Below are 24,380 nucleotides of genomic sequence, written 5' to 3'. Positions count from 1 at the left end.
TCTATCATTTCTTTCTATTTTTTCTCTTCTGTGTTTTCTTACTTTACTCTGGACAAGAACTGCAATCTCTGGGATGGAATTCATTGATCTAAAGTGCAAATGCAGTTTGAGGCTTTGACTACAATTGATGGCTGTTTTATGATGCCACCTACGGGTTTGTTTGTGTAAGTGGGGAAGTGGAAGCTGTTAGAACTACAAAGTCCGGTTCACATGCCCTGTAGAGTTTTGTCAAGGTGGGTATCCTATATTATAGTTGTCAGACAATATAAACTAACCCCAAGGAGTGTCCTCGATAACCAAAATGTGTTTGTCTCCAAACTATTTTTGAGACGCAAACATACTAATTCTCCCACATGTCCATGGTACATGGCAATGTCAAAGCTTGGAGACAAACAAACAAACTATATTTTAGCTTTAATCATTATAATGAATTACTGTGAATCTGTAGCTCAAGCACAAGTTCACATTTCAGGGTTTTCATTGTTTTGAAAACACAAGGCTGCTCTCATGTTGTTTGTGTTGATGGCAGAATCCCTTTTTAAATGTCATGTTTTATTACAGGTTTAATGTTCTAGTCTTTTAGGGGTGTGGGACACGGTGGCTGAGCAGTGATAACCCATCAGATGAGGACTACCTGGAGTCCATACCCCAGCTGCTGCAGATGTTTCCTGGTCAAGTGTGTAGAAGCCCCATCAGCATCAAGGCCCAGACCAACTATGGGATATGTGCTCAGCACACTGGAGACACCTTCCTCTCATGAGCAGCTCCTCTAACCTCAACCCTAACCCTAGCTTCATGTCCACATCCTGGTTAAACACGAGCTTAATGTCCACATCCTGGTTAATCCCTAACCCTAGCTTCATGTCCACATCCTGGCTCAACCCTAACCCTAGCTTCATGTCCACATCCTGGTTAAACCCTAACCCTAGCTTAATGTCCACATCCTGGTTAAACCCTAACCCTAGCTTCATGTCCACATCCTGGTTAAACCCTAACCCTAGCTTCATGTCCACATCATGGTTAAACCCTAACCCTAGCTTCATGTCCACATCCTGGCTCAACCCTAACCCTAGCTTCATGTCCACATCCTGGTTAAACCCTAACCCTAGCTTCATGTCCACATCCTGGTTAAACCCTAACCCTAGCTTCATGTCCACATCCTGGTTAAACCCTAACCCTAGCTTCATGTCCACATCCTGGTTAATCCCTAACTCTAGCTTCATGTCCACATCCTGGTTAAACCCTAACCCTAGCTTCATGTCCACATCCTGGTTAAACCCTAACCCTAGCTTCATGTCCACCTCCTGGTTAAACCCTAACCCAAGCTTCATGTCCACATCCTGGTTAAACCCTAACCCTAGCTTCATATCCACATCCTGGTTAAACCCTAACCCTAGCTTCATGTCCACATCCTGCTTAAACCCTAACCCTAGCTTCATGTCCACATCCTGGTTAAATCCTAGCTTCATGTCCACACCCTGGCTCAACCCTAACCCTAGCTTCATGTCCACATTCTGGTTAAACCCTAGCTTCATGTCCACATCCTGGCTCAACCCTTACCCTAGCTTCATGTCCACATTCTGGTTAAACCCTAGCTTCATGTCCACATCCTGGTTAAACCCTAGCTTCATGTCCACATCCTGGCTCAACCCTAATCCTAGCTTCATGTCCACATCCTGGTTAAACCCTAGCTTCATCTCCACATCCTGGCTCAACCCTAACCCTAGCTTCATGTTCACATTCTGGTTAAACCCTAGCTTCATGTCCAGATCCTGGTTAAACCCTAGCTTCATGTCCACATCCTGGCTCAACCCTAATCCTAGCTTCATGTCCACATCCTGGTTAAACCCTAGCTTCATGTCCACATCCTGGCTCAACCCTAATTCTAGCTTCATGTCCACATCCTGGCTCAACCCTAACCCTAGCTTCATGTCCACATTCTGGTTAAACCCTAGCTTCATGTCCACATCCTGGCTCAACCCTTACCCTAGCTTCATGTCCACATTCTGGTTAAACCCTAGCTTCATGTCCACATCCTGGTTAAACCCTAGCTTCATGTCCACATCCTGGCTCAACCCTAATCCTAGCTTCATGTCCACATCCTGGTTAAACCCTAGCTTCATCTCCACATCCTGGCTCAACCCTAACCCTAGCTTCATGTTCACATTCTGGTTAAACCCTAGCTTCATGTCCACATCCTGGTTAAACCCTAGCTTCATGTCCACATCCTGGCTCAACCCTAATCCTAGCTTCATGTCCACATCCTGGTTAAACCCTAGCTTCATGTCCACATCCTGGCTCAACCCTAATTCTAGCTTCATGTCCACATCCTGGCTCAACCCTAACCCTAGCTTCATGTCCACATTCTGGTTAAACCCTAGCTTCATGTCCACATCCTGGCTCAACCCTAACCCTAGCTTCATGTCCACATTCTGGTTAAACCCTAGCTTCATGTCCACATCCTGGCTCAACCCTAACCCTAGCTTCATGTCCACATCCTGGCTCAACCCTAATCCTAGCTTCGTGTCCACATCCTGGCTTAACCTTAGCTTCATGTCCACATCCTGGCTCAACCCTAATCCTAGCTTCATGTCCACATCATGGCTCAACCCTAACCCTAGCTTCATGTCCACATTCTGGTTAAACCCTAGCTTCATGTCCACATCCTGGCTCAACCTTAACCCTAGCTTCATGTCCACATCCTGGCTCAACCCTAACCCTAGCTTCATGTCCACATTCTGGTTAAATCCTAGCTTCATGTCCACATCCTGGCTCAACCCTAACCCTAGCTTCATGTCCACATTCTGGTTAAACCTTAACCCTAGCTTCATGTCCACATTCTGGTTAAACCCTAACCCTAGCTTCATGTGCACATTCTGGTTAAACCCTAACCCTAGCTTCATGTCCACATTCTGGTTAAACCTTAGCTTCATGTCCACATCCTGGCTCAACCCTAACCCTAGCTTCATGTCCACATCCTGGTTAAACCCTAACCCTAACCCTAGCCTCAACCCTAACCCTAGCTTCATGTCCACATCCTGGTTAAACCCTAACCCTAGCCTCAACCCTAACCCTAGCTTCATGTCCACATCCTGGCTCAACCCTAACCCTAGCTTCATGTCCACATTCTGGTTAAACCCTAGCTTCATGTCCACATCCTGGCTCAACCCTAACCCTAGCTTCATGTCCACATTCTGGTTAAACCCTAGCTTCATGTCCACATCCTGGCTCAACCCTAACCCTAGCTTCATGTCCACATCCTGGCTCAACCCTAATTCTAGCTTCATGTCCACATCCTGGCTCAACCCTAACCCTAGCTTCATGTCCACATTCTGGTTAAACCCTAGCTTCATGTCCACATCCTGGCTCAACCCTAACCCTAGCTTCATGTCCACATTCTGGTTAAACCCTAGCTTCATGTCCACATCCTGGCTCAACCCTAACCCTAGCTTCATGTCCACATCCTGGCTCAACCCTAATCCTAGCTTCGTGTCCACATCCTGGCTCAACCCTAGCTTCATGTCCACATCCTGGCTCAACCCTAATCCTAGCTTCATGTCCACATCATGGCTCAACCCTAACCCTAGCTTCATGTCCACATTCTGGTTAAACCCTAGCTTCATGTCCACATCCTGACTCAACCCTAACCCTAGCTTCATGTCCACATCCTGGCTCAACCCTAACCCTAGCTTCATGTCCACATTCTGGTTAAATCCTAGCTTCATGTCCACATCCTGGCTCAACCCTAACCCTAGCTTCATGTCCACATTCTGGTTAAACCTTAACCCTAGCTTCATGTCCACATTCTGGTTAAACCCTAACCCTAGCTTCATGTGCACATTCTGGTTAAACCCTAACCCTAGCTTCATGTCCACATTCTGGTTAAACCTTAGCTTCATGTCCACATCCTGGCTCAACCCTAACCCTAGCTTCATGTCCACATCCTGGTTAAACCCTAACCCTAACCCTAGCCTCAACCCTAACCCTAGCTTCATGTCCACATCCTGGTTAAACCCTAACCCTAACCCTAGCCTCAACCCTAACCCTAGCTTCATGTCCACATCCTGGCTCAACCCTAACCCTAGCTTCATGTCCACATCCTGGTTAAAACCTAGCTTCATGTCCACATCCTGGCTCAACCCTAACCCTAGCTTCATGTCCACATCCTGGCTCAACCCTAATCATAGCTTCATGTCCACATCCTGGTTAAACCCTAGCTTCATGTCCACATCCTGGTTAAACCCTAGCTTCATGTCCACATCCTGGTTAAACCCTAGCTTCATGTCCACATCCTGGCTCAACCCTAACCCTAGCTTCATGTCCACATCCTGGCTCAACCCTAACCCTAGCTTCATGTCCACATTCTGGTTAAACCCTAACCCTAGCCTTAACCCAAACCCTAGTGTCACGCCCTGGCCATAGAGAGGCTTTTATTCTCTATTTTGGTTAGGCCAGGGTGTGACTAGGGTGGGCATTCTAGTTTCTTTATTTCTATGTTTTCTATTTCTTTGTTTTTGGCCGAGTGTGGTTCCCAATCAGAGGCAGCTGTCTATCGTTGTCTCTGATTGGGAATCATACTTAGGCAGCCTTTTTCCCACCTGTGTTTTGTGGGTAGTTATTTTTTGTTTAGTGTCTGCACCTGACAGAATTGTTTTGTTTTTGCACTTTGTTATTATTATTTTTTTGAGTAATAAAGAATCACGAACACTTACGACGCTGCGTTTTGGTCCATGCCTTCCGACAAGAGACGTTACACCTAGCTCATTAATGTTAATGTCATTTCAGAGTTTGTTTTGTTTTTTTATATTGAGTTTTAAATGTACTTCCACACTCCTAGTGAGAAAAAGTTAAAACACAAACTTTGACTTTCCTCTGAAGTGACAGATTATTTTTGTTCTTTGCTCAGCTATGATGTCACATTTGGGTTTGTCTGCATCAATTCTACACAGAAAGAAGTGGACAGTGCAAGGACTACCACGTGATGCTAACCTGTCCCTCTGAATTCTGCCAAGGTAAATCCTCCTCACATACTTTATTGCGAGGTCCATGCAGGAGAAGCACCTTTAATTGTGTTTGTCTTTATTCAAGCTGATATGTGATATGCAACTGCCGAACGCTATATATCCATGGTTTAACTGGAATGAAATATTCCTATCCTGTATATTTGACTGTGATATGTGGTTGTTTCACAAAACTATCTTAAGATGAATGCACTTATGTCTGTCATTAAACAACCCCATGCCATGATTAGATAGTGAAAAAAACACAGCAATCTCTTTAATCATTTCTTTAAACAATAAAAGCAAATTGACCAACATTTAGGAAAATGTCTATATATTCAACTAAACTTTAGAATCGTGTTTATAAATAAGAACACTTGCATTACATTAAACTAGAGCATAATAAGTTAAGCATAACACAAAATATGTATTGATTGAGGTGACTACATGTTGCTATCTACAAAATGTCAATCAAGTCATCTTTACTGAGCTGGTCTTGCCTGTGTGACAGGTTGCAGGACGCGTTGGTTTGACTTGGACAATCGTATTGGGCGAGGCGACTATGAGACCATTTTTTAGCTGCAGATGGAATACCCCAATGAGGTCTGTTCCCGTCCTGTGGTCATCGAAGCCATAACCGTGTCTGATACCCCCGCTCTACAGATCGGAGATGTCCTCCAAGCTGTTCATACTGTACCTGCTCACAGATGACTTAGTGATTTCTATGATGTGTCACTGACACCCAATGATATCCAATAACAAATAATAACAAACTAGGTATTGACGATATTAAAGGGTCAATATCCTTCACAGTTCCAACTTACATATTAAATTAGCTTACATTCACATTTCCAAAGCTGTATGTATAGAGCATCAGGAGTTAACAAATGCCCATAGCTACTAAATTATTTGCCTGTGTGTGTTTTCCAAGTATGATGCCACTCACGGATTTGACTGTGTGAATGCAGAGCAAGATGGTAGACTCTGTCAGGACTACAAAGTCTGTTTCCTGCCCTCAGGCATTCTGCTCAGTGGACAACCAATGAGAACCAATCCACATGAAAGCAAAAAGAATCTGAGTTCTGCGCCGAATGGGACAAATGTGCTTTTGGTCTGAGTTACTTTATATATGAAGGAGCTGTAATTCCTAATGGCTGCTATAGAATATAACATGTAAAAGCAATCCTTCGTCTGCCTTACTTCTGACCTGTAAAGTAAAATGCTTTAGTCTATGTGGAACAGGGTTGTGGTCAACTCAATTTCAATTCCAGGCCATTTAGAAAGTTAACCCAATTCCTATTCCAAATGTTCCTTATTGAAAAAACATTGGAGAGAATTGGAACTTCAGTGTACTTCCTGAATTGGATAGAATTAAAATGGAATTGACCCCAACCCTGATGTTGAATTGATATCTAAACGTACATTTCTTCACGTTAACATTAGAAAATATGTAGTATCATGTTTCCTTTCATGTACTCTACAGTGTAGCCTACAGGCGAACTACAATTACAGTAAGCCATAGTGTGTAAAAAACAACAGTGATCACAGATGCACAAAGAGGCACAGACTGTTATCAAAAATTCAACGTCTACACACAATGTAGTCTAAATTTGGATGGCTAGACTCATGGGGACTGAATTCTTTAGAAATCTCAGATTTAGTATGACAATGCAATGAGTTTATGTGTGGAATGTGTTTATTTTCTCCTGTGGGGTACTAAAACAATCACAGAATGAAGGCAGTGTCACATACCCTACAACCGTTAGGACTATGTACTGGTAGTCTCCTGCCACTGTAAGTCATGGTTTGAAAATGTGACTCTTTAACCTTTAATCTTTAGAGTAAACTTTTTTGCATTACTTAATGTTGGTCATTTCATGTTTATCTTTCCAAGTTCAGAAAACATTAATGAACTAATTTGAGGAATGACTTGAGCCCCAAGTCAGAAAACATACTACTGTATCCTAATAACCTGAATGAAAAAGTGAACAGCAAGTCAGAAAACATACTACTGTCCCCTAATAACCTGAATGAAAAAGTGAACAGCAAGTCAGAAAACATACTACTGTCCCCTAATAACCTGAATGAAAAAGTGAACAGCAAGTCAGAAAACATACTACTGTCCCCTAATAACCTGAATGAAAAAGTGAACAGCAAGTCAGAAAACATACTACTGTCCCCTAATAACCTGAATGAAAAAGTGAACAGCAAGTCAGAAAACATACTACTGTATCCTAATAACCTGAATGAAAAAGTGAACAGCAAGTCAGAAAACATACTACTGTATCCTAATAACCTGAATGAAAAAGTGAACAGCATGTCAGAAAACATACTACTGTATCCTAATAACCTTAATGAAAAAGTGAACAGCAAGTCAGAAAACATACTACTGTCCCCTAATAACCTGAATGAAAAAGTGAACTGCAAGTCAGAAAACATACTACTGTATCCTAATAACCTGAATGAAAAAGTGAACAGCAAGTCAGAAAACATACTACTGTCCCCTAATAACCTGAATGAAAAAGTGAACAGCAAGTCAGAAAACATACTACTGTCCCCTAATAACCTGAATGAAAAAGTGAACAGCAAGTCAGAAAACATACTACTGTATCCTAATAACCTGAATGAAAAAGTGAACAGCAAGTCAGAAAACATACTACTGTATCCTAATAACCTGAATGAAAAAGTGAACAGCATGTCAGAAAACATACTACTGTCCCCTAATAACCTGAATGAAAAAGTGAACTGCAAGTCAGAAAACATACTACTGTCCCCTAATAACCTGAATGAAAAAGTGAACAGCAAGTCAGAAAACATACTACTGTATCCTAATAACCTGAATGAAAAAGTGAACTGCAAGTCAGAAAACATACTACTGTATCCTAATAACCTGAATGAAAAAGTGAACAGCAAGTCAGAAAACATACTACTGTATCCTAATAACCTGAATGAAAAAGTGAACTGCAAGCTAAATAAAAATACATTTGACGGTGGATCGTCAAGATATTCTCTTTGCAACTGTGCATCTAAAATACTGTAAGTGATTTATTGATTAATAGAGTGGCAAATCATTGGGTATTGATTGACTTTCCTGCTAATAAATTATCTTGTGATCATGTGACTGCATGAATGAGCATTAGAGTGAGAGTTTCTAAGTAGAGCTTTCCTCTCACAACATTCAGACTTGCGTTTTGCTTTGTTTTCAGTACATATCAGAGGAACATACGTTGACAAATGAAGAAAATAACTTAACCGTCTTAAAGGGGAATCTGCAATTGCTACATCCATTTTTGGACTTATAAAGAAATGATGTATACCCATTGATTCTTGAAGACTATAATTTATAAATGGTCTGTCAGATCCCACCAGGACTGGAAAATATAAGCTTGTTTTACTTCAATATTTGTAAACATTGTAAATGTAAACAAACACAGTATAGCCTCAAAACATGGATACAATTATAATATTCCCATAATGTACACTATATATACAAAAGTATGTGGACACCCCTACAAATTAGTGGATTTGTCTTTTTCAGCCCAACCGTTGTTGACAGGTGTATGAAATCGAGCATACCGCCATGCGATTTCCATAGACAAACATTGACAGTAGAATGGCGTTACGGAAGAGGTCAATGGCATTCAACGTGGCACCGTCATAGGATGCCACCTTTCCAACAAGTAATTTTGTCAACTTTCTGCCATGCTAGAGCTGCCACGGTCAACTGTGAAGTGGAAACTCTAGGAGCAACAATGGCTCATCCACGAAGTGGTAGGCCACACAAGCTCACAGAATGGGACCGCTGAGTGCTAAAGCGTGTAGCACGTAAAAATCTTCTGTCCTCGGTTGCAACACTCACTACCGAGTTCCAAACTGCCTCTGGAAGCAACATCAGCACAAAAACTGTTAATCAGAAATGGGTTTCCATGACTGAACAGCTGCACACAAGCCTAAGATCACCATGCACAATGCCAAGCGTCGCTGGAATGGTGTAAAGCTCGCCGTCATTGGACTCTGGGGCAGTTGAAACGCATTCTCTGGAGTGATGAATCATGCTTCACTATCTTGCAGTCCGACGGACTAATCTGGGTTTGGTGGATGCCAGGAGAACACTACCTGCCCCAATGCATAGTGCCAACCGTAAAGTTTGGTGGAGGAGGCATAATGATCTGGGGCTGTTTTTCATGGTTCGGGCTAGGCCCCTTAGTTCCAGTGAAGGGAAATCTTAAAGCTACAGCATACAATGACATTCTAAACAATTGTGCTTCCAACTTTGTGGCAATAGTTTGGGGAAGGCCCTTTCCTGTTTCAGCATGACAATGCCCCCGTGCACAAAGCGAGGGCCATACAGAAATGGTTTGTCGAGATCGGTATAGAACTTGGCTGGCCGGCACAGAGCCCTGACCTCAACTCCATCAAACACCTTTGGGATGAATTGGAATGCCGACCGCGAGCCAGGCCTAATCGCCCAACATTAGTGCCCGACCTCACTAATGCTTTTGTGGCTGAATGGAAGCAAGTCCCCACAGCAATGTTCCAACATCTAGTGGAAAGTCTTCCCATAAGAGTCAAGGCTGTGACAGCAACAAAGGGGGACCAACCCTATATTAATGCCCTTGATTTTGGAACGAGAAGTTCGACAAGCAGGTGTCCACATAATTCTGGTTTTGTAGCGTAAATTTGTTCATTACAATGGCCAGAACAAGAATGGACCGTTTGTGCGTCACATCCGGTGGAATATTCTAGCGGATTCGTCTGTGGGGCTTTAAAAGCAGGCGCGCTCAGACTCAAAGTGAGATACTTTGGACAGGAGAATCATTATTGGAATGCGATAAGCAGCCACTTTGTACACATGAAGAAGTAACTATTACAGAAGAGAGATTTATTTAATACGATTATTTAGTTCCATTCAAGACGTGTCAATCATTTGCACTATTTCAGCAGCATCTTTAGGTCATTCCAGGTAAGTACAACTGTTTAAACTAACCGCATATCAGCTTACATAGTGTGCATAAAACCGATTGTTGTCTCCCATATGCAATTTCTATGAGCATTTCAGTCAATTTTATTTAGAGAGGCTATGGATCGACGACTTTGTTCTCAATGTGTGACGCACTTTGTATAAAATAAAATTGCAGCAACCATTTTGTTTTTGTATTTTGAAAATCATTTCAGATTTAAAAATAATATTATCTACAGTGAGAATTATGCGTTTAGCGCCCAACTTTACCCACTGTATAGACTATTGAACGTAGTAAACCAGCGAGGAATGTATGAAGATGCGCGTGGCTCTGGTGCTGAAGAAACTGCGTAGTGTGCGCACACCCACCGGATCAACCTATAGGCTACTGCCGAGCCCACTGTCGACTTGTTATCTGTTGTAACTAGATACTCTAGTACTTTGACTGTGTTTAGGAACTTGCAGTAGTTCATATTTTGAAAATGTACAATAAATATTGCTTTTGAAATAGATTTTCCTTTGAAAATGAAATTGATAGTATTATTTTGGAGCGTTTTTGACTATAATAGATGAGGCTGCTATGGCTTGGTACATTGTGAGCCTGTTTTTTTTGTGTGAATGAATTGTATTTATTTTATTTCACCTTTATTTAACCAGGTAGGCTAGTTGAGGACAAGTTCTCATTTACAACTGCGACCTGGCCAAGATAAAGCAAAGCAGTGCGACACAAACAACAACACAGAGTTACACATGGAATAAACAAACATACAGTCAATAATACAATAGAAAAAGTCTATATACAGTGTGTGCAAATGAGGTAGGTTAAGGGAGGTAAGGCAATAAATAGGCCATAGTGGTGAAATAATTACAACATAGCAATTAAACACTGGAGTGATAGATGTGCAGAAGATGAATGTGAAAGTAGAGATACTGGGGTGCAAAGGAGCAAAATAAATAACAGTATTTTACCTTTATTTAACTAGGCAAGGCAGTTAAGAACAAATTCTTATTTTCAATAACGGCCTAGGAACAGTGGGTTAACTGCCTGTTCAGGGGCAGAACAACAGATTTGTACCTTGTCAGCTCAGGGATATGAACTTGCAACCTTTCGGTTACTAGTCCAACAACAACCCAGCCGCCCCAAGTATGGCGATGAGGTAGTTGGATGAGCTATTACAGATGGACTATGTACAGGTGCAGTGATCTGTGTTTCCAGGGTCCCATATGGCAGCACACAATTACGTTTCCTACAGATTCATTTGATATATAATTATCCGAGAGATTGGTGGTTGATTGAGTTTCTTTAGGCATAGGCCTACAGTGTTTATTTATGCCTAGATCAGAGTCCCTACAATAATAATTAGATGGCTCAGTCAATTATCAACTGCAGGGGATTGAACAAGTAGCGAAATGGTCTTGTGGCCTACCATAATGGACAAATGCAGACCTCAAACCTGGAGCTCTGAATATAGCACGATTATGTGCACCATTGTTATAGCAGTTATTGTAATGTAATATGTCATGAAGTTGACTATACATTAGGACAGATAATACAAATGAATATAAAGTCAAATCAAAATGCAGCAAAGTGTTCTCTTAGTCGACTGGGTTATCTCACTATGGGACACACCCTCTTGCGGGTCATTGGTTGAAGACTTATTCAACCACTCCTATTTGCCATATCTTCAATTTTAGCCTACTGGAAAGTGTGTGCTCTCAGGCTTGGAGGGAAGCAATGGTAATTCTGCTACCTAAGAATAGTAAAGCCCCCTTTACTGGCTCAAATAGCCGACCAAACAGCCTGTTACCAACCCTCAGTAAACTTTTGGGAAATATTGTGTTTGACCAGATACAATGCTATTTTACAGTAAACAAATTGACAAACTTTCAGCATGCCTATATCGGACATTCAACAAGCACAGCATTTCTTTTTTTTTTTTTTACCTTTTATTTAACTAGGCAATTCTTATTTTCAATGACGGCCTAGGAACAGTGGGTTAACTGCCTTATTCAGCGGCAGAATGACAGATTTTTACCTTGTCAGCTCAGGGATTCGATTTTGTAAACGTTTGGTTACTCGTCCAACGCTCTAACCACTAGGCTACCTGCCACCACTTACACGAATGACTGATGATTGGCTGAGAGAAATTGTTGATAAAAAGATTGTGGGGGCTGTTTTGTTAGACTTCAGTGCGGCTTTTGACATTTTCCTTGGCCCAAAAAAACGATACCGCAAAAAAAATATGTGCAGCCTTTTAAGCATTCTAATACAGTTACATAGTTAACACACACGGACGAAGCGGTCAAAGGCACTGCATCTCAGTGCAAGTGGCATCATTACAGTCCCTGGTTCAAATCCAGGCTGTATCACATCCGGCTGTGATTGGGAGTCCCATAGGTCAGCACACAATTGGCCCAGCATCGTCCGGAATTGTAAATAAGAATTTGTTCTTAACTGACTTGGCTAGTTAAAGGTTACACACACACCACACTAGCCAAAAAGTTATTTTGTTGGCATTTACGTATGTCCCCGTTACCAGTAAAACATAATCAAAACCTATTGATTTCACTTACTTGCCGTGCTGTTCAATCATTTCATTCCAAACCAGGATTTCATCATGCATGTCAAGAAGTGAAGTTTCAGCGCTGTCTGTCCATGGCCTCGGTGCGCACTGTCACTGTGTCCGTCTCCATCTTGTCCAGCTGTGTATGTAACATTTCACGTTAACCCTGTTTGTCTGCATCGAAGTAGCGGCCCTTGTACCTAGCATCGAGCATGGTAAAGAGGCTCAGAGAGAATGCCACCGAATCGCTTGTTCACAGCCTCAAGTTTTAACCCCACGGTATGTGTCAAAGTTTTGTTGAGCAGGCGTTTCATTGCCATGACAGACGGTATGGTATCACGTCTGCTGCAGATGCAGTTGATGAGCTTATTTCCTGAGTCAGTTGTTCGAATGGAGCCAGTAGTGTGTTCATGTTCTCAAATGCCATTGAAATTGCAGCAGTGTTATGAGAACCAGCACATTCTTGAGCATGCAATACGGCTTTCCTCAGTATGAAATCATCGTCGACCCACTGTGCTGTCAGACTCATAATGCTCATGGGGCTGACATCGCTGGACCAAATGTCAGTAGTGAAGCTCATGGATGTGAGTTTCAACAATACTGTGTAACTCCAGTAGGGCAACATTTGAAAAATAGTGTGTACCAGGGCTCGACCAGTCGGCGAAAGCCAACATAATCCATGACAGAGCATGATTGATTGTCAAGGGCAATTAATTCCATTATCTTGGCGTTAATGGATTTCGCCTTTGAGTTGTCTCGCTAAAAAGGTCTTACTCTTTCAAATGACTGCTTGACTTGAACTTGTTTAGTTGTTGGAAGTGTGCGCTTAGCATTTTTCTGCTTTTGTCTGTGTAGCGCTGTCTTTTTCATTACGTAATCTACTTACATTATATAGGTATGCACGTCAGCTTTGACATCGGTTTTGCACATCTGGGTTAAACTAGACATCGGGCCGATGTTGACATTTTTGGCTAATATCGTCCGATTCCGATATATCGTGCATCCCTATGTGTTATGGCTTTACACCCCCTGCTATATTGGGATAATGAGTTACCTGTCTAACAGAACACAGAGGGTGTTGTTTAATGGAAGCCTCTCCAACATAATCCAGGAAGAATCAGGAATTCTCCAAGGCAGCTGTCTAGGCCCATTCATTTTTTTCAATCTTTACTAATGAATTGCCACTGGCTTTGAGGAAAGCCAGAGTGTCTATGTATGCGGATGACTCAACAGCTACTACAGAGACTGAAATGTCTGCAACCCTTAACAAAGAGTTCCAGTTAGTGACAGAGTGGCTGGCAAGGAATAGGTTAGTCCTAAATATTTCTAAAGCATCGTATTTGGGACAAATCATTCACTAAACCCTAAACCTTGAATAAATCTTGTAATTAATAACGTGGAAATTGAGCAAGTTGAGATGACTAAAATGCTTGGAGTAACCCTAGATTGTACTGTCATGGTCAAAACATATTGATACAACAGTAGCTAAGCTGAGGAGAAGTATGTCCATGATAAGGCGCTGCTGTACCTTCTTGACAGCAGTGTCAACAAGGCAGGTCCTACAGGCCCTACACCTACTAATTCAAGGGATTTTCTTTTCTTTTTACTATATTCTACATTGTAGAATAATGGTGACGACATCAAAACTATGAAATAACACAAAAAAAAAGTGTTAAACAAATTTTAAAAATATGAGATTCTTCAAAGTAGCCACCCTTTGCCTTGACAGCATTGCATAATATTGTCATTCTCTCAACCAGATTCATGAGGTAGTCACATGGAATTCATTTAAATTAACAGGTGTGCCTTCTTAATTTGTGGAATTTCTTTCCTTCTTCATGCATTTGAGCCAATCAGTTGTGTTGTGACAAGGTAGGGTTGTTATACAGAAGATATCCCTATTTGGTAAAAAAACAAGTCCACATTGTGGCAAGAACAGCTCAAAGCAAAGAGAAACAACAGTCTATCTGTAACGATTGTCGTCGGGAGAAGGAGAAGAGGACCCAAGTGCAGCGTGGTACGTATTCATAATGATTTTAATAAAGATGACTACTGGAACAAAAACAACAAACCGACAAACGAACAGTTCTGCAAGGTGCAACAAAAACACTAAACAAAAAAGAATCACTAACAACTCAAAATGGGAAAACAGGCTACGTAAGTATGGCTCTCAATCAGAGACAACGATAGACAGCTGCCTCTGATTTAGAACCATACCAGGACAAACACATAGAAAAACAATAACTTAGACCTACAACATAGAATACCCACCCACATCACACCCTGACCAAACTAAAAATAGAAACATACAAAGCAATCTACAGCGTGACACTATCAATACTTTAAGACATGAAGGTCAGTCAATTCTGAAAATTTGCAGTCGCAAAAACCATTAAGCGCTATGATGAAAATGGCTCTCATGAGGACCACCACAAGAAAGGAAGACCCAGTGATACCTCTGCTGCAGAGGATAAGTTCATTAGTATTACCAGCCTCAGGAATTGCAGCCCAAATAAATGCTTCAGAGTTCAATTAACAGACATATCTCAACATCAACTGTTCAGAGGAGACTGCGTGAATCAAGCCTTCATGGTAGAATTTCTGCAAAATAAACATTGCTAAAGGACACCAATAAAAAGAGACTTGCTTGGGCCAAGAAACACTAGCAATGGACGTCAGACCAGTGGAAATCTGTCCTTTGATCTGATGAGTCCAAATGTTTGATTTTTGGTTCCAACTGCCGTGTCTTTGTGAAACACAGAGTAGGTGAACGGATGATCTCCACATGTGTGGTTCCCACCGTGAAGCATGGAGGAGGAGGTGTGATAGTGTCACCAGCAAATCACCGTCTGATTTATTTAGAATTCAAGGCACACTTAACCAGCATGGCTATCATAGCATTCTGCAGCGATACGCCATCCCATCTCGTTTGGGCTTAGTGGGACTATCATTTGTTTTTCAACAGGACAATGACCCAAAACACACCTCCAGGCTGTGTAAGGGCTATTTGACCAAGAAGGAGAGTGATGGAGCGGAAAAGATCCTGAATGGACAGCTCGATCCCACCAGACTGTTTGGAGCATCCGACATATCAGAGATCCAGGCCAGGTTCGAGTCTCGACTAAAGGAGACGTGGGCTCCCTGTTACCACGCAATCAAGCCCCAGAAGCCCACATTCACCCAGGTCGTCACCATGAGGCCTCCCTCCCAGAACTGGAGGATCCTTAAGAAGCCTCAGTAGCCTTCTCCGGCAGCTCCGTCCCAGGGACACGGACCGTCTGCTCACCAGCAACGTGTTGCCTCAGGGCACAGGCATCACTCCAAGCAATGAGCAGCGGAGACCACCTCAGCTCCATTTGGAGGGACATGGAAGAAGCGGCACACCTAGTGTAATGTGTGGGGGCTCGAGGAGCCAGCAGAGCTCCTCTGACCTCGCTGACCAGAGTCTTCTTAGGAGTCCTGCGTCAGGTCACAAGCTCGTTTACACACGGCAGAGGTGTAGCACAGGTGCCCCCATCTCAAGACCCAGAAGTTGAGGCAGGTCAACACTGTTCCCCAAGTTCAGTTCTCAAATGGTTCCCATTTACATACAGGCCGATAGGCCAAGGTGATGGTTCAGAATATTCCCATGCAAAACAAAGAACCTTTCGAGGGCGTCATTGTCTGGCCTGGCTGGTCCCACATCCCTTCCACAGGACAGGTTGCCCACATGCGGAGTCGCCCCAGGGGAGCAACTGCCACAAATAAAAAGAGACGTGACTTGGCCCCCCGTCATTGTTCCATCACTGCCGTTCTTTCCTTCCTACAGGAATGGCTCAAAAAGGGCACAGCCTTTTCCACCTTTAAGGTATACTTGGTGGCGATCTCAGCCTGCCATGTAGGACTAGGTGAGACGACAATCGGGTCTGACCCCCTGGTTTGTCGTTTTATCAAAGGGAGTCTCCGTCCGGTCTCCAAGCCACTTGCCCCATCATGGGCCTTGGCACTGGTTCAGGATGCAATTATATGCGATCACTTTGAACCTCTGGAGACAGTGGCTCTTAAGACTCTTGTCTTATAAGATGGCCTTGTTGCTCTCCTTGGCTACAGCCAAGCGCTTTAACAACCTTCATGCGGTCTGTTTATTTGTGCGGTGGCTAGTTGGGCTTCCCCTCACACCTTTTGAGGTTCTATTGCCTGGATGTAACCGCGCCCTCCCTGGTGCACACAGTCCATGGTGCTGAGTAGGATGGATCAGGTACATTACCATACATTGTAATATCGTGTGTGTGTCTCTTCACTGCCCGTGTTGTTCCATAAGGTGTAGTTGTTACTGCTTACTTGAGTTACTTGATGTGGAATAGAGTTCCATGTAGTCATGTCTCTATGTAATACTGTGCATTTCCCAGAGTCTGTTCTGGACTTGGACTGTGAAGAAACTCATGGTGGCATGTCTTGTGAGGTGTCTGAGCTGTTTGCTAGTTGTTTTAAGTTGATGGGTCATTTATAACAAACCCTTTTGATATAGCCAATAATTTCAATGGCTGTTTCACTGGTAAAGTGGACAAACAGAAGTTTAATAACATTGAACAGTGAACCATCATATTTGTGTATTGAAGATCTAATAATGAAAGATAAGGATTTCTGTTTTGAATTTGGTCATGTTCATGTGGAGGAGGTGGAAAAACAATTGTTATGCATCAATAATGATGAGCCACCAGGTATAGAGAACTTAGATGGTCAACTATTGGGAATGGTAGCAGACTTTATTGCCACCCTTATTTGCCATGTTTCTAACCAAAGCCTAAAGAAGTGTTTGTGTCCACAGGCATGCAAGGAAGTAATTACACTACCTTTGCTGGCCTTAACAGCCACCCAATCAGTTTGCTGCCTGTTCTTAGTAAACTGAGTCATTTTTTAACAAAAACTTGTTCTTTGAAAAATAACATTATAAACTACTGACTTTCAGCATGCATTTAGGGAAGGGCACTCAACTTGTACTGTATTGACTCGGATGACTGATTGGCTAAGCTGCTTCTCTAACATCAGATATGTACAGTGCGGTATCTCTCAGGGCAGTAGCCTTGGTCCGTTACTCTTCTCTATTTTTACAAATGATGTACCACAAATGATTAGCCAAGCTAAAATGATTATGTATGCTGATGTTTGCACTTTCTACACATCAGCACCTAAAGCCAGTGTTTTCACTAAGACTCTTAGGAAGGTGTTCGTGTCAGAATGGGTAATTAAAAATAAACTGGTCTTAAATACATCTAAAAACAAAAACATTGTATTTGGTTCAAACCATTCTTAGACCTAAACCTCAACTGGAGTTGTGCATAAAGGGTGTGACCGTTTAAAAAGCTGAACTCCTAGGAGGATATCATAGTCAAGTCATATTGACAAAGTTGTTGTGAAGATTGGGAGAGGTATGTCTGTTGTGAAAAAATATATATGTTCTGCGTTTTTGACACATCTACTGTACTAGTTATTCAGGCTCTGATCTTGTCCCATCTTTACTACTGTTCAATAGTATGGTCAGGTGCAGCAAGGAAAGACTTAGCAAAGCTGCAGCTGGCTCAACTTTAGCAGCACGCTTTGCCCTTAACACATAACTAACATCAAAACATGCATGATAGTGTTTAATGGTTGAGGAGAAATTGACTACTTTTTAAGAAACGTGTGTGACAATGCCTAACCACTTGTATAATCTGTTTGCATACACTTCAAACAGACATACATACCCCATCAGACATATGACGATGGATTTCGTCACGATACCCAAACAAACAAAAAACACTAAATGCGTCGCTCAGTTATGTATCAAGTCATTGTGGAAAGCTCAGCCACCAGAGTTTACTCTGGCAAAAAGTAAGTTTAATTTACAATATGTTGTTGATCTTTTTTTATTTTTTATCACAGTGCCTCACCTCTCTAAAGATCTAATTTAACTTTACTATATATATGAATAGTGTGTAAATAGCATTTTTGTTGTCTGTCTTTCCAATAACTTTTTAAAATGTAATATCTTATGATGTTTTTGTCTTACTGTTCTGTACTTTGTCATGTATTTGTACATTTCCTCTGGACCCCAGGAAGAGTAGCTGCTGCATGTTCAGCAGCTAATGGGGATCCTAATAAACTAAACTTAACTGAAAATGCTATTTCCTTTAAGTATGATTTTCAGTCCAGAACTAGGCTTAATCTGTTTCTTGGAAACAGTCCCTAAATGCTGTCTTTTTTCCAGCTGCTGTGCTGTGGGCAGACTGACGCAGAGAGAACCATGATTCTGCTGACTCCATCCTCTGGTAAGTGCTTGTTTTTGGGTGCCCCTGGGCAAACGTGCATGACAAGGTTTTGATTATCTGTGTCAACACTGGAGGTCCTGGTAAGAATCATGCAAAACTTGTATCCTGTTTTATAAGTGTGGTGGTAAGGTACTGTAGTATGCAGTATTTGAGGGTAGATACAGTAGATGGAAATAGTCAAGCCCAAAGGGTCAAGTCAAAGACAGCCACGCATGTGAAGAGCTGGGTTGAGGACAGCTATGAGCCACTAGGCATAATGATGATGATAATAATTGTGTTTAGGTGCTGTAGCTAACATGGAAGTGAGTGTCGTTTTTTCACATCTGAGAACACGCTTTTCCTTAATACTTGTACTAAATTAGAGTTATAGCAGGTTGTCCACTTTCAAATGATACAGTGGATAATACATATTGTTACTCATCAATATATGTGACTATGTAGATTTTAATTGAATGCTACAGCAATATCCTTTATTTCTATTTTTTGATGTACTGTTGCACCTTTTTTTCTAAGAGTGTAGGATCAGGTCCCCCCTTTCTTATTCATTATAATCTAAAAGGCAAAACTGGTCCTAGATCAGCACTTCTACTCTGAGACACTGAATATGGGCCCAGAAATACTAACTTAAAAGTGTGAATGTGTCTGGCTTGATACTTGGATGGGATTTATCAGTGGTGAGACAGTATTGCCTGGCTGGATTAGGGATCAGACCTGGTGTATCCTTTCCACTGAGATGTGAAACACAAGATGGCTATTTTGATTTTTCCGGAAGAGTAAGAAGTGTATTTCTGTCATAACTGGGTTATTTCAAACATTTTAAATATTTGCTGTTATATTTAGTCTGTTTAGCCTAGAATATCTGGTTATTGATTCAGCATAGTTGACCATTTTGGGTTTTCTGGTTAGGTTGTCGAAAGACAGGTAATGTAAATGGGTAATGAGAAGCATTCTTGTCAAGTGAACGTAACTTCTTCTTAGAAGTTGTTGTTGGCTTGTGCTTTGTCTCATACACTGTTTTCTTTCAGATGAAGAGTCTGTTGAACTCGACTGGCTTTGGAATCACACGAAGTTCTGTGTGCAAAACAGAATAGTAGGAACATGACTTTAACCCTTTTTCACGTACAGACTTTAGTTTGTTAGACTGTTGTTTTGTTAAGTTGCTATGGTAAGCTTTTTAATTTATGTTTATTTTATTTAGTGCTATGTGTGTCTTTTGTCTGCGAAGACAACCTCTTTGCTACTTTTATCACTTCAGTTTATTAACTTCTGTGTGAAATCTAAACTCCCTAGCAGAGCCACAGACACTCAAGAACAAAGATCCCTTTGTTTGCCTTAATTAAAAACCCTCACAGCATTGCAAGGAACAAAAACAGTTCTGGCCATAGTGAAGCAGCTTGCATGATTAGACCTTCCAGCTTGCTAAGTAAGATGACCTATACATAACGCCTTTCAATATGTTTCAAGATTCTGTCATTATTATTTCAATGAGAGTCAAATGAAATTGCCCTTACATTCATTCTTTGATTACTTTAATAACTGTGATGGAATTACTCAGTATTATACAGTTACTTCTGATAGGAGCTTTGTTATAATAATACTTGGTTTCCACATAACACATGTATAAGGAAACTGTATTTGCAAGTAATTACTATGCCATTTCTACAAACTATGACAAAGACAGACAACAGACAAACTGTTAAATATTGATAATTTTTTTAATAGCTTCCCATCCATGTGAAAGTTGCTGCCATGTGTTTGTCATTGTTCCAGGTCACTGGTTTTGCCAGTCAACCAGCTTAATGAATCAGCAGCCTGGTAGAGTCAATGTCTCAGGGTTGCACTATAGTAGTATGTGTGGAGGATAGTCCAGTACTATAGTATAGTACTATGTGTGGACAGTCCATTACTAAATCATAGTAGTATGTATGCACAGTCCCTTACTCCCTCCCCACCAGTCTGTCTCCGCTATAAATATAAATACACTGCCGGTCAAAGTTGTAGAACACCTACTCATTCAAGGGTTTTCTTTATTTTTACTATTTTCTACATTGTAGAATAATAGTGAAGACATCAAAACTATGAAATAACCCATATGGAATAATGTAGTAACCAAAAAAGTATTAAACAAATCTAAATATATTTGAGATTCTTCAAATAGCCACCCTTTGCCTTGATGACAGCTTGGCATTCTCTCAACCAGCTTCACCTGGAATGATTTTTCCAGCAGTCTTAAAGGAGTTCCCACATATGCTGAGCACTTGTTGGCTGCTTTTCCTTCCCTCTGCGGTCCGACTCATCCCAAACCATCTCAATTTAGTTGAGGTCGGCTGATTGTGGAGGCCAGGTCATCTGATTCAGCACTCCATCACTCTCCTTCTTGGTCAAATAGCCCTTACACAGCCTGGAGGTGTGTTGGGTCATTGTCCTGTTGAAAAACAAATGATAGTCCCACTAAGCCCAAACCAGATGGAATGGTGTATCGCTGCAGAATGCTGTGGTAGCCATGCTGCTTAAGTGTGCCTTGAATTGTAAATAAATCACAGACAGTGTCACCAGCAAAGCACCCCCACACCATAACACCTCCTCCTCCATGCTTTATGGTGGGAAATACACATGCGGAGATCATTCGTTCACCCACACCACATCTCACAAACACACGGTTGGATCCAAAAATCTCAAATGTCTGCCGGTCTAATGTTCATTGCTTGTGTTTCTTGGCCCAAGCAGTCTCTTCTTATTGGTGTCCTTTAGTAGTGGTTTCTTTGCAGTAATTTGACCATAAAGGCCTGATTCACACAGTCTCCTCTGAACAGTTGATGTTGAGATGTCTGTTACTTGAACTCTGAAGCATTTATTTAGGCTGCAATTTCTGAGGCTGGTAACTCGAATTAACTTATCCTCTGCAGCAGAGGTAACTCTGGGTCTTCCATTCCTGTTGTGGTCCTCATGAGGGCCAGTTTCGTCATAGCGCTTGATGGTTTTTGCGACTGCACTTGAAGAAACTTTCAAAGTTCTTGATATTTTCCGTATTGACTGACTTTCATGTCTTCAAGTAATGATGGACTGTAATTTCTCTTTGCTTATTTGAGCTGTTCTTGCCATAATATGGACTTGGCTTTTTACCAAATAGTATCACCTCCTACCTGGTCACAACACAACTGATATGCTCAAACGCATTCAGAAGGAAAGAAATTCCACAAATTAACTTTTAAGAAGGCACACCTGTTAATTGAAATGCATTCCAGGTGACTACCTCATGAAGCTGGTTGAGAGAATGCCAAGAGTGAAAAGCTGTCATCAAGGCAAAGGGTGGCTACTTTGAAGAATCTGATTTGTTTAAAACTTTATTTTGGCTACTACATGATTCCATATGTGTTATTTCATAGTTTTGATGTCTTCACTACTATTATACAATGTATAATAAATAGTACAATGTAGGAAATAGTAAAATACAATGTAGAAAATAGTAAAATAAAGAAACCCTTGAATGAGTTTTGACAGGTAGTGTATATTTGCAAAATAAGTATTACGTGAGTCAATATGACTATGACAATATTGACACTATCAAATGGTGTTTACTGTACATACTGAGACAGCCCCCTCATTTGAATGTTTTATTCTGAAAAGTGGAATAGTCTATTGAATGGTGGGTCTCCAATAAACGTACATACTACTTGGTAAGTGCTACTACTTTTTATTAGTTACATTAATCAGTTTTGTATAGGTTTGTAAATAATGTACAATTTGTATATTAAAAATGATGTTTCTTTGCAAATGTTCATTCTTTGATAACGAAATACATGATTTAATACTGTGCTTCAAAAAATTATAATTGTTACAATCTTAACCACATATATGTATTTAGGTAATACCATATACTCAATATACTGTTTACAAGTACTACTGTAGGTTGAATGCTGTAGGGTGGGTGCTTGGTACAACTGCTGATTGCTGTTCTGGTGTTGAGGGGCCACATAAGTAGCAAGTCATATGAGCCAAACAAGTTAAACTTGATCATTTGCAAAACGAAATTGTTATAGCAATGATTATTTTGCGTGTTTGGTTTGTTTGACATCTGTTTAAACAGGATAGCACTTTTGGCATACTGTACAGCAGTATAAGTATGGCATTCAGATATGATATGGTCCTATCATATCTGTAGTGTTTCAGCAACAATCCTCTTCAGAGCAGCTAAGTGAACCTAAAATAGACCACTAGCTAATAGCAATCACTGTCCTCACTGTTCTCAGGTTTCTTCCAGCAAACCAATAAGCTCTTTCTGAGCGAGCACGCCACTGGTGTCCAGCTCAAGGAGTTTGTACGCAAAAATGCAGCCAATGCTCTGTCTATGGCCAACATGCTTATGGGCATGGCCTCTATTCTCTGCAGCCTGAACGGGTGAGTGAACATACATTTCAGTGTCTGATTTAAGAAACTATAGTATGGATTGAATGTTTCTACTAGTAAATGGATTTGTAAGTGGCAGTATTATGTTACAGTAGCGTACATCTTTGTTAATCTGTGAGGCATATTTTTTTTCTAAACAAATTTGATTGCCATATTGACAGTTAACACACACATGTCCTGCCAAACAAGCTGAGCTGTTGAGGGAAGACCAAGATTAATACAAGCAGCTTAACAAGGTCAGGTCATCTGGCCTTTAGCTCTAAAACATAATACAGCACACTTCAAACACCACCCTTAAAGCGTTATTGAAGTAAAATAATATACACTCGTGGCCAGTTTTTATTAGGTATACCCATCTAGTACCAGGTCAGGTTGCCTCCAGAACAGCCTAAATTCTTCAGGGCATGGCTTCTACAAGGTGTAGCATTCAAACATTGCTCAATTATCAAGGGACCTAAGGTGTGCCACGAAACAATTCCCCACACTACTGCACCCAACCTGTACCGTTGTCACCAGGCAGGATGGGGCCATGGACTCATGCTGCTTATGCCAAATCCTGACTCTGCCATCAGTATGACATAACAGGAACTGGGATTTGTTGGACCAGGCAATGTTTTTCCACTCCTCAAATGTCCAGTGTTTGTGTTCGCTTGCCCACTGGAGCCCCTTCCTTGTTGTTTTTAGTTGATAGGAGTGGAACCTGGTGTGGTCGTCTGATGCAATAGCCCATTCGTGACAAGGACCAATGAGTTGTACGTTCCCGAGATGCCGTTCTGCACATCACTTTTGTACTGCGCTGTTATTTTCCGGTTTGTGGCCCGCCTGTTAACTTGCACGATTCTTGCTATTCTCTTTCGACCTCTCATCAACGAGCTGTTTTTACCCACAGGACTGCCTCTGACTATGTTTTTTGTTTATTGCACCATTCTCAGTTAACCTTAGACCAGGGGTCTCCAACCTTTTCCAGCAGGAGAGCTACTTACATTTTTTAAAACATGTCATGAACAACTTTGTTTTCCCCAAATAGGCACATTCTTCTCTCCCCTGCAACTCTTCCCCGAGTTCTTAGTGTACAATATAAAATAGTGCACTGTTCTCTGTCAATATACATGGTTAATAAACAACTTTAAGGGGGCACTATAAAATCTATTTTTTTTTTCTC

The 24,380-nt window shown here is 41.3% G+C and overlaps 1 protein-coding gene across 4 annotated transcripts in view; it reads left to right on the top strand.

Moving 5' to 3' along the window:
* The first annotated feature begins 9,725 nt into the window (after positions 1-9,725).
* The window catches only part of LOC139416727 (transmembrane protein 269-like), a 29,225-nt gene continuing 14,570 nt past the window's right edge, over positions 9,726-24,380 (top strand). For 2 of the 4 annotated variants that reach the window (XR_011635120.1, XM_071165728.1), the window contains exons 1-3: positions 9,726-9,963; positions 18,751-18,811; positions 23,062-23,209. Coding sequence is in view for 3 of the 4 variants with exons in the window: in XM_071165728.1 (XP_071021829.1) it covers positions 18,787-18,811; positions 23,062-23,209 (173 nt within the window). In the remaining variant the exon portion in view is untranslated. Of the gene's footprint in view, positions 9,964-18,750; positions 18,812-19,836; positions 19,902-23,061; positions 23,210-24,380 lie in introns of all 4 variants that reach the window. The other 2 variants (XM_071165730.1, XM_071165729.1) reach the window with 2 other exon arrangements.

This window comes from Oncorhynchus clarkii, chromosome 9, assembly GCF_045791955.1.
Source record: "Oncorhynchus clarkii lewisi isolate Uvic-CL-2024 chromosome 9, UVic_Ocla_1.0, whole genome shotgun sequence".
NCBI classification, from domain to species: Eukaryota; Metazoa; Chordata; class Actinopteri; order Salmoniformes; family Salmonidae; genus Oncorhynchus; species Oncorhynchus clarkii.
Note: the sequence above shows the minus strand (reverse complement) of the source record. Positions and strands in the feature narration are given on the sequence as shown.